At 44.9% G+C, this 11,819-nt stretch overlaps 1 protein-coding gene across 1 annotated transcript; it reads right to left on the bottom strand.

Annotated features, from left to right (window-relative positions):
* Positions 1-412: 412 nt before the first annotated feature.
* LOC121559504 (histidine-rich glycoprotein-like) lies at positions 413-1,306 on the bottom strand. Its single transcript, XM_041872740.1, has one exon. It carries the CDS (start codon positions 1,304-1,306, stop codon positions 413-415), a length of 894 nt encoding a protein of 297 aa, XP_041728674.1.
* Between the last annotated feature and the right edge of the window lie 10,513 nt (positions 1,307-11,819).

Below are 11,819 nucleotides of genomic sequence, written 5' to 3'. Positions count from 1 at the left end.
TTTTATTGTTTGAAATGTTTTTAGTCGCTCTTCAACAGTTTGATACACATTTTTCAATGATAACATTTTATGAAAATTCATAATGGTTATTGAAAATATTAGCATATTTTTCTTACAATCAATCTTACAATCAAAGTTTCACATTCAACCTTTTAGTGTGAAGAACAAAATAAAACCACCTTAAGTTTTATAATATTTTTTAAACATTTATTTGAAAATCCAAAGTTCATCATCAATGTAAACGACAACACTAACAATTGTGAATTTAGAAAACATGAACACTAAAATGAACAAAATGTGTGTGTCATTACTTAGGCTGTCTTAGTCCATGCATTAGTTATAAACCACAAGCATGTGACTGTGCTCTTTGCAGACGGGTGTGTTGCCCTGACAACACCAGCATCTGACTATTCTATCCTTTGTCCTTGGGCAGAGCTGGCATCACTTCCTCTTCTGGCTGCTCTGAGTGGTGGTGGCAAGAGACCAGAGCTGGCATCTCTTCCTCTTCTGGCTGCTCTGAGTGGTGGTGGCAAGAGACCAGAGCTGGCATCACTTCCTCTTCTGGCTGCTCTGAGTGGTGGTGGCCAGAGACCAGAGCTGGCATCTCTTCCTCTTCTGGCTGCTCTGAGTGGTGGTGGCAAGAGACCAGAGCTGGCATCTCTTCCTCTTCTGGCTGCTCTGAGTGGTGGTGGCCAGAGACCAGAGCTGGCATCTCTTCCTCTTCTGGCTGCTCTGAGTGGTGGTGGCCAGAGACCAGAGCTGGCATCTCTTCCTCTTCTGGCTGCTCTGAGTGGTGGTGGCCAGAGACCAGAGCTGGCATCTCTTCCTCTTCTGGCTGCTCTGAGTGGTGGTGGCCAGAGACCAGAGCTGGCATCTCTTCCTCTTCTGGCTGCTCTGAGTGGTGGTGGCAAGAGACCAGAGCTGGCATCTCTTCCTCTTCTGGCTGCTCTGAGTGGTGGTGGCAAGAGACCAGAGCTGGCATCTCTTCCTCTTCTGGCTGCTCTGAGTGGTGGTGGCAAGAGACCAGAGCTGGCATCTCTTCCTCTTCTGGCTGCTCTGAGTGGTGGTGGCAAGAGACCAGAGCTGGCATCACTTCCTCTTCTGGCTGCTCTGAGTGGTGGTGGCCAGAGACCAGAGCTGGCATCTCTTCCTCTTCTGGCTGCTCTGAGTGGTGGTGGCAAGAGACCAGAGCTGGCATCTCTTCCTCTTCTGGCTGCTCTGAGTGGTGGTGGCCAGAGACCAGAGCTGGCATCTCTTCCTCTTCTGGCTGCTCTGAGTGGTGGTGGCCAGAGACCAGAGCTGGCATCTCTTCCTCTTCTGGCTACTCTGAGTGGTGTTGGCCAGAGACCAGAGGTGGCAGAATGGAGTGCTCAGGCTGGGGTATAGGGTTTGAGCATAGCCTGGAAGCCAGTGGAGTGTGCGGAGGAGCGGGGGTGACATGGGAGAACTTGGGAAGGGTTGAACACCAGGCGGGCTGCAGCGTTCTGGATAAGTTGCAGGGGTTTGATGGCACAAGCGGGGAGCCCAGCCAAAAGTAAGTTGCAGTTGTCCAGACGGGAGATGACAAGTGCCTGGATTAGGACCTGCGCCGCTTCCTGTGTGAGGTAGGGTCGTATTCTACGGATGTTGTAAAGCAAGGGTATTCAACTCTTACCCGACGAGGTCCCCAGCCAGCTGGTTTTTTGTTCTACCTGATAATGAATTGCACACACCTGGTGTCCCAGGTCTAAATCTGTCGCTGATTAGAGGGGAACAATGAAAAAACGCAGTGGAACTGGCTTTGAGGTCCAGAGTTGAGTTTGAGGGTTGTAGAGCATGAACCTGCAGGAGCGAGTCACTGCTTTTATGTTTGAAGAGAACGACAGGGTGTTGTCGAGGGTCATGCCAAGGTTCTATGCACTCTGGGAGGGGGACAACGTGGAGTTGTCATCCGTGATGGAGAGGTCTTGGATCGGTCAGGCCTTCCCCGGGAGGAAGAGAAGCTTTGTCTTGTCGAGGTTGAGCTTGAGGTGGTGGGCCGACAACCAAGCTGAGATATCTTCCAGGCACGCAGAGATGCGTGTCGCCACCTGGGTGTCAGAAGGGGGAAGGAGAAAATTAGTTGACATCATCATAGACAGAAGAGGAGAGGGCCTAGAACCGAGCCCTGGGGGACACCAGTAGTGAGAGTACATGGTGCAGACACAGATCCTCTCTACGACACCTGGTAGGAGCAGCCTGCCAGGTAGGATGCAATCCAAGAGTGTTCAGAGCCTGAGGATGAGAACAGAGGAGAGAGTCAGCTTTGGCAGTGCGGAGAGCCTCCGTGACACAGAGAAGAGCAGTCTCAGTTGAGTGAATGAAGCCTGACTGGTTGGAGTCAAAAAGATAGTTCTGAGAGAGATAGCGAGAGAGTTGGTCAGAGACAGCACTGATAGAGGAATGTGTTAATGTGACTAAAGTATTACACCCTGAAAATTATAGGAATGTAATAGAATCATAAAACTACAATCTGATAATGTATTAAGTTTAGTTAGAAGAAAAACGAGGGCTTTGGCTTATTTTCATATCTATGCTAGCAGGAAACAGGATGTGAAACTAGACACTGAAGAACATGTCCCCATCTTAGGTGTCTGTGTAAGATACATATTTGCTCAGCAACAGACTATTTGGGTCTTAAAAAGAAGATGTGTGAAATAGACCCAGGAAAAGACGACTAGGTTGCTTCTTCAAGCTTATAGAGAAATGTGATGGTTGCCTAAATATGGGCTAGGAGCTTTTTCATTGGCCCATTTAGGGGCGTAGTAAAGGTATAAAAACATTGTGCATTGTATGATTTTTAGAACGTTCTCATGAATAAAGCCTGATGATTGTATGCTGGGCTGCTTGGTCTGATTATTAGAGATGTACAACCTCTTGGATACACACTGAGTAATAAGTTCATTTTTGAAACATTGAGACAGAAATTCTCGTAACAAGCACGCTCAAGTGTTTTAGAAAGGAAAGGAAGAAGGGACACTGGTCTGTAGTTTTTGACATCAGTTTTTTAGAGTTGAGTGTTTGTTTCTTGAGGAGGGGAGCGGCCATTTTGAAGTCAGAAGAGACGCAGCAGGTGGTCAGGGATGAGTTGATAAGGGAAGTAAGGAATGGGAGGTCTCCAGAGATGGTCTGGAGAAGGGAAGAGGGGATGGGGTCGCAGGACCTCACTAGTCTCAGGATTTCATCTGGAGAGAGAGGGGAGAAAGAGGTCCAGGCGTAGGGTAGTTCTGTGTGAGTGTGACCAGTGGATTCAATATGCTGAGTGAATGAGGAGCAGATGTCATCAACTTTCTTTTCAAAGTGGTTGACAAAGTCGTCCGCACACAGGGAGGAGAGGGGGGGGAGAAGATGGAAAAGAAGCTTGAAATTTAGAGTGATAGAAAGTGGCTTTATCAGTAGATACAGAGGAAGAGAAGGTAGAGAGGAGGGAGTGAAAGGATGACAGGTCCTCCGCAGCCCCGTTCTGTAAGCTCGCAATGAGTTACTCTGCTACGGAGCAGGAGGGGAGGGCCGAGCCGGCCTGGGAGGAAAGGGGACAGTGCGTGTCGTACGATGCGGAAAGGGAGGAGAGTAGGGTCGAAGAGGCAGAATCAGGAGACAGGAGGGAGAAGGATTTAGCAGAAGGGAGAGATGATAGAATAGAAGAGGAGAGAGACAACAAAGCTTGTGATAGCGCATGACCATCTGGGTAGGGGCTGAGTGGTTAGGGTTGGAGGAAAGGGAGTCGGGAAAAGGAAACAAAGTAGTGATCAGAGACCTGGAGGGGGGTTGCAGTGAGATTAGTAGACGAACAGCCTCTAGTAAAAATGAGGTCAAGCATATTGCCGTCCTTGTGAGCGGGAGGGGACTGGTAAAGGGGGAGGTCAAAAGAGGCAAGGAGAGGAAAGAAACAGTTGGAAATAAACTAATTGAAGGCAGCAGTGTTTCCTCTGGAAAATGTGTTAGCTGTGGGGAAAAAGTTATGGGGGTCCCCCCCAAAAAAAATAAAAAAATATGTATAAGTACTGAAAAAGCTTGGTTCTGGTGACTTTTTAAAAGGAAGAAAAACTCAAATAAACCATCTATAATATAATTTCCACCCCAGAAATGAGCTCAATAACGTATTGATAAAATGATTGTAGTATACAGGATGCAATTTAAGGTTGAGTGCTGCAGCTATCTAAAGAAACACAACAGAGACCTTCTTTCTGAAATAAAAAAGTTTATCTTGACAAAATTAAGAGGAACATTTGACTGAACTGCACTTTATTCTTCCCCCTTTCTCTTTCGCTGCTGAGGCTGGAAGTATTTAAATAAACTCATCTGAGAAAAAAAGAATCTAATCGAAGACAGATAAATGTAGCTATCTTGCTTGCACTTGATACAGTTCCAACCGAACTAGCTAGCTAATTTGCTAGACTAGTAGCATTAGTTAATCATGTTTCTGTCATCAACATACTTGTGGATATTGGATAGCTAATTGCCGTTACTATTGTGGCAGCAATATTATAGAGCTAAATGATGTTAGTAGGTTATAGCTAGCTTATGTAGTTAACTAGTTGGCTAGCTAATGTTAGTCAAACAAACAAGCTAACGTACCTTTCTTGCAGTTTCTCACGCAGGTGCACTCTGGGGTGATTCAAGTGAATTGTGTTTCGCGCTGCAGAGTGTCTTTATCAAGCACTGGTCACTGGCACGCTGTGTTTCTTGAGTTGCAGGCTGCCTGCCACAGCTCACAGAGCTAAATAACCTTCAGAACTGTGTTGAACCCAGACAGATGATCTATTTACCAAGAAAAGCGAATGTGCTTTACAGAACTTTATTGAAACTATGTTTGGTAGAAATAGGATGTTTATTTTGGTGTGCCACACGTAAATGAACACAGAGAAAACACTGGAAGGCAGACGTCGGGGAGGTTGAAGTCGCCAAGTACGAAGAGCTGGGAGCCATCGTCAGGAAATGAACTTATCAAGGTGTCAAGCACATTGAGGAACTCTCCAAAGGCACCTGGGGGGTGATAGATGACGACCATGTTAAGCTTGAGTGGACAGGTGACAGTGACAGCATGGAATTCAAATGAAGAGATGGACAGGTGAGTGAGGGAGAAAAGAGCCACCACCGCGACGATCAGTTGCTCTTGGACTATGAGAGAAAATGTGGTTATGACTAAAGACATTTCCACTAAGTACGGTCTGACTGGTTATGACTAAAGACACTTCCACTAAGTACGGTCTGACTGGTTATGACTAAAGACACTTCCACTAAGTACGGTCTGACTGGTTATGACTAAAGACATTTCCACTAAGTCCGGTCTGACTGGTTATGACTAAAGACATTTGGATATGTCTTTACACGGTTGGAAACAGACCGTTTTACGCAGTGACAGAATCTGAGGTATCAATATCATTGCCATTTAATACTGCATCTTATTATTTATTATAAGAATCTCCCCCCAAAATTGTTGAAAGGGGCATTTAGTAAAACACTCTTCAAGACCCACTGAACACTCCGATTGGCACGTGTGTTTTTCTGTTGCTCATTAGAAAAAAACGACATTTCAGTCTTGGAGGTGTGTTTCCTGACCGATTCCGTGTTTGGTTAATGATGTTTGTCCCCCATGAGATTGCAGTGTACTGACTAAGATCATTAAGACGGGCTATGCAGCTCTGCAGTTGGAATATTTTTTCACAGCGGGACCAGACGAGGTTAGAGCGTGGACTGTCCGGGTAAGAGGCACACAGTTTGGTTCTCTCGCTCCCACAATGAGGTGTGGCTGTGACCATCAAAGCGTTATCTATTACTTCTGTCTGTCCTACAGAAAGCCAGCAAGGCGCTGACTTTGAGAAATGTTTCATCATGGCGGAGGTCATGAAGTTCCAGGACTTCAAAGATGAGGGCACGAGAATGCTGTCAAGGTGTGTGTGTGTACTTATGTGAGGCTGAGATAATTACATGGGTGTGCGATGGCATGCCATAAATACTTGTGTCAAAAGTTTTTTTTGTCTGATCTTATCTGGATAAGACCGTCTGATAAAGATGGTTCTGGATGGCTGCCGTTTTGCGAGCTCCAACCCAACTTTGCTATTTTGTGACTCTTGGAGTTTATTTTTACTTTATTTTCACGGAATGTATCCATTATAATTTCTTATAACTGACAATAACTTTTGAACATCAGATCAGCAGTTACTTAGCCCAATTCCGGCATTCAACGTCGACTCATCTGCCCTGGGCTCTTTCTGTAATTCCGCCCCCAATTTTCAGAGTACCCAAGAGGCCCCCCGTGTAGCTCAGTTGGTAGAGCATGGCGCTTGCAACGCCGGGGTTGTGGGTTCGTTTCACACGGGGGGCCAGTATGAAAATGTATGCACTCACTAACTATAAGTCGCTCTGGATAAGAGCCTCTGCTAAATGACTAAAAATGTTTTGTTTTTTTTATGAGACACTGTAGACGCGGAAGCCTATTTCACTTCCTCAAAATCCCCAGAATGAATCTAAGATAACTCAAGAAATCTGTAATTAATTTTGACGTTTTTGCCGAGGATGTTTTAGTTGAGCAATTTTACATCTAACTAAGGTGTTTGGTTGCAGTATTTCTGAAGTTAAAGTCTCACTGTCTATGCTATTGGATAGAGAGCAATCACCGCAGCTGTTCACCCCATGTTAGTGGGTAAATGGACGTCATCAAATCAAAACCCAACCTTCATTTACCCCGTTGTGATGCATAGATGTTCTGATTTTATGACCAAAATTATCCTATTTACACTTCGTAGTCAATGTTGACACTAGAATAATAGTTTCTGACTTGAATCGATGCCACATAGGCAGTTTTCAAAGGGATTCGTTGCTTTTTAAAATGCGTTTGCTCTTTAACACAGGTGAAACCTAGGCCTTTAAATTGAGATTTTCCATTTAGAATGCTTTTTAGTCCAGGACTAGGGTAAATTTGGGTACAAAATCCAATTTGACAACGTTGTCAAACAAAAATAAAATCAAACATTTATTTTAATTGCCTCCATAATGACTACATCTCCCATCAACACAGACGTATTCGGATTCGTGTCTCGGGGGTCCATCTTTTCATGCAGGGGAAGGTAAGTGTGCTTTCAGGCACGATTTGGCCTTAAAGGACACGCGATTTATACTGGCCTCATCTTTGACAAGCGAAAATTGAAGGTTTACTATGTCTTTAAGCAATATATGAAATGCCTTTTATCAATTAAACATATTTAAAATATAATATGAATTTCGATATTTCCCTCTTGACAATTTGTATTATTAAACATTTAAAAGTCATTCTGTGAATGGAGGAGGCGGGGATGGACCCCGAGATGAATTGGAATTCGGGTAGCAACTCCGGGACTGTTGGCGAGAATAAGTCCCCCCGATGAGAAGGCCGCAGCACCATCCCTGAGATCGAGTGCGGTACCACGCGCCTGGCAGAGTGTTGAGGTGGCGAGGGTTGTGTAGCGTGAAAACCGGGGTCACCTTGCCGGGTCCGTATTACTCTCCCTCCAGCACTCCCTCCAGCACAGCGGGTGCAGGTCGAGTTTTGCGGGGGTGCAGGTCGAGTTTTGCGGGGGTGCAGGTCGAGTTTTGCGGGACAGAGCCACTCGAGGTCCTGCGGCCAGGAAACACGCAGAGAGGAGCAGCGGGGAAAAACAATCGCCCAGAAATCCTTCGCTGTAGGAAAGGGACAGTAGAAAGCCAAAGGCAACCCCGGTCTAAAGACAGTGATATCCGCGACCTGGCCCTGGAGTAAGTTTTAGCCTAACTTCCAGTTTATCAAGGGACATGATCATAATGATTTGTAAGAAGTGCTAATGTCTGTTTGTGCCAATTTGTAAGTCGCTCTGGATAAGAGCGTCTGCTAAATGACGTAAATGTGTTATGTTTGCTATGTTTTTAGCCTGCCTAGCAGTCGCGGATGAAACTTGTTGTTGCTGTTGCGGTTCTTGACTGACTGCCTGCCGGTATGGCTGATGATAGTGGCCAATGCCTGAGCATTTTAGCTCTATAGTTGTCGATGGGTATATTATATGCATAGTGCTGTGTAGTTCTTGCTCAAGTGGAAAATGGTGAGCAACGTGGAGAACCCCTGTTTTTGTAAATGATTGTCTAAAGACAAGTGTCTTTATAGGCTAGTGTAAGGATAACATTTAGTTAATAAAAGCATTTAAATAATTAGCTGGGGAAATATTTCACAACCCAAAATGGTGTGCTCCCCCTGTTGTGAAGACAAAAACAATATGTTGTCACTTCGGGATATTTTGGGTCAAGTTTGGGTTTCGCACAAAATTACTAGGCCTGGCCCCATACACTTTCATACATGCATAGTCACTTTACCCCTATCTACATGTACATATTACCTAAATTACCTTGACTAACGTGTACCCCCACACATTGACTCGGTACCGGTACCCCCTGTATATAGCCTCATTATTGTTATGTAATTGTTACTCTTTTAGTTTTTTTTTTACTTTAGTTTATTTCGTAAAGATTTTCTCAGCTCTTATTTGTCATAAAACTGCGTTGTTGGTTGAGGGCTCGTCAGTAAGCATTTCACGTTAAGGTCTGCACCTGTTGTTGTAAGGGATCGGGGGTTGGCTGGGCCTAGACAGAGTCTGACACTTCCCCGATCTACAGAGAGGGGGAGTCATCAGACTCGATCTGGTTCACCTGAGTTCTGAGCACACCTGTCAGTAATTAGTGTAGGATATAAGGTGTGCTCAGAAGTTCAGTCGGCGCGAGGTATTGTTCCATTGTGACTTGCTAAGCGTTTTGTTCCGAGAGAGAGAGAGAGTTTGTTGTTTTTGATTACCCGTGTATCCGACCTGTGCCTTGTTGTTTGACTCCCCGAATTGCTTAATCCTCTGCTTGTCTACCCCAGTGATTACCGTCCTCTGATCCTGTGCCTGTGCCCTCGACTACGACTAAGCCCGCTCCATTGGTACCTCTGCCTGTCTCTGCCTGGCCCGGTTTTGACCACAGCCCGCCCGACCACGATTAAGCTATTCCCTTGTCTGTACTCTAATAAAGCATCGCTATTCTGCGATTGGATCTTACCACTCTGTCCGAGTATTCATTACAGTTGTATTCAGCACATGTGACAAATAATATTTGATTTCATTTTAGATAACAGGATATGATTTATAGTGACAGTGTTTTTTTATAAGTGACATTTTCTCACCCTCAGCATATAATAATAAATAAATAAATAATAATAAAATGCAAATTAATTACTTAATTACTTAAAAATCATACAATGTGATTTTCAGGATTTTTGTTTTAGATTCCATCTCTCACAGTTGAAGTGTACCTATGATAAAAATTACAGACCTCTACATGCTTTGTAAGTAGGAAAACCTGCAAAATCGGAAGTGTATCAAATACTTGTTCTCCCCACTGTATATATTTTCTGTTGTATTTTTGACTTTAGGTTTTGTTTTACCCAATATGTAACTCTGTGTTGTTGTTTTTATCGCACTGCTTTGCTTTATCTTGGCCAGGTCGCAGTTGTAAATGAGAACTTGTTCTCAACTGGTTTACCTGGTTAAATAAAGGTGAAATAAATGTTTAAAAAAGGTCTACCTTGTTACTTATGTGAACTTTCATTATTCTCCCTCATGAGGGAGAGAAATTAGAAAATATCTTAAAGATATGTGGGTTTTTGGTAATGGAATTACAAGGCAATGTTTCTTTAAACTGACAGAAGGCAAATAGTTTCTTCTCACTAAATATGTTTTGCTATTAGTTTGCAGGGGACTTCAACATTTTTGTGTTTTTATGTATTTCTAATATCTTTTTAAGACTTTCCATCTGTTTTGACCAGAAATCAAAGCCTTTGCTTATTCCAAATGTATAAATATGCCTTAATTTATCCAAAATATAGACTCTTAGCTTTCATTTGACTCCTTTGTACTTCACATGTTGGTGCTCATGGGTCCTTTTACATAGAAATGCCCAGTAGTCAAAAGTTTTGTATTTGGTCCCATATTCCTTGCACACAATGAGTACATCAGGCTTGTTACTATACAAACTTGTTGGTTGCATTTGCAGTTTGTTTTGGTTGTGTTTCGGATTATGATTTGTTTTAGGATTTCTTCATGGCAAAAGGTGATATTCTGTACTGTCGTCTCATATGAAACATTTGATCTCAAATCCAAAACGCTGTCCAAATACATGTTATGGTGTTCAGTGTATTTCTAGTCACTGTTGTAGAAGGCGGCACACTTTCTGAATGGGGGCGATTTTGTTTCATGTCCATGGTACTTAATCACTATTGACTCTTTTGAGAGACACATTTTGGTCCCTAGCCAAAGTAGCGAACACAACTTCCATTTTATGAGAAACATCTCAGTAACTGTCAAATGAACAGAGGAAATAAGAAATCCCGCTATGCCCTCAGACGAACCATCAAACAGGCAAAGCGTCAATACAGGACTACGATTAAATCATACTACACCGGCTCTGACGCTCGTCGGATGTGGCAGGGCTTGCAAACTATTACGGACTACAAATGGAAACCCAGCCGCGAGCTGCCCAGTGTCGGAAGCCTACCAGATAAGCTAAATGCCTTTTTATGCTCACTTCGAGGCAAGCAACACTGAAGCATGCATGAGAGCACCAGCTGTTCCGGACGACTGTGTAATCATGCTCTCCGTAGCCGATGTGAGCAAGAGCTTTAAACAGGTCAACATTCACAAGGCCGCAGGGCCAGACAGATTACTAGGACGTGTACTCAGAGCATGCGCAGACCAACTGCCAAGTGTCTTCACTATTTTCAACCTCTCCCTGACCGAGTCTGTAATACACACATGTTTCAAGCAGACCACCATAGTCCCTGTGCCCAAGAATGCGAAGGTAACCTGCCTAAATGACTACCGCCCCGTAGCACTCACGTTGGTAGCCATGAAGTGCTTTGAAAGGCTGGTCATGGCTCACATCAACACCATCATCCCGGAAACCCTAGACCCACTCCAATTTGCATACCGCCCCAACAGATCCACAGATGACGCAATCTCAATCGCACTCCACACTGCCCTTTCCCACCTGTACAAAAGGAACCCCTCCCTCTGCAACTGGATCCTGGACTTCCTGACGGGCCGCCCCCAGGTGGTAAGGGTAGGCAACAACACATCTACCACGCTGATCATCAACACGGGGGCCCCTCAGGGGTGCGTGCTCAGTCCCCTCCTGTACTCCTTGTTCACCCACGACTGCATGGCCAAGCACGACTCCAACACCATCATTAAGTTTGCTGACGACACAACGGTGGTAGGCCTGATCACCGACAACGATGAGACAGCCTATAGGCAGTGTGGTGCCAGGACAACAACCTCTCCCTCTACATGAGCAAGACAAAGGAGATGATCGTGGACTACAGGAAAAGGAGGGCTGAACATGCCTCCATTCACATCGACTGGGCTGTAGTGGAGCGTGTCGAGAGTTTCAAGTTCCTTGGTGTCCACATCACCAACAAAGTATCATGGTCCAAAAACACCAAGACAGTCGTGTAGAGGGCATGACAAAGATTTGGCATGGGTCCCCAGATCCTCAAAAGGTTCTACAGCTGCACCATCGAGAGCATCCTGACCGGTTGCATCACCGCCTGGTCTGGCAACTGCTTGGAATTTGACCGTAAGGCGCTACAGAGGGTAGTTTGTACGGCCCAGTACATCACTGGGGGCCAAGCTTCCTGCCATCCAGGACCTCTATACCAGGCGGTGTCAGAGGAAGGCCCTAAAAATTGCCAAAGACTCCAGTCATGCAAGTCATAGACTGTTCTATCTGCTACCGCACGGCAAGCGGTACCAGATCGCCAA

This window comes from Coregonus clupeaformis, unplaced genomic scaffold (assembly GCF_020615455.1).
Source record: "Coregonus clupeaformis isolate EN_2021a unplaced genomic scaffold, ASM2061545v1 scaf0153, whole genome shotgun sequence".
Classification (NCBI taxonomy): Eukaryota; Metazoa; Chordata; class Actinopteri; order Salmoniformes; family Salmonidae; genus Coregonus; species Coregonus clupeaformis.
This window is presented reverse-complemented; position numbering and strand designations above follow the sequence as displayed.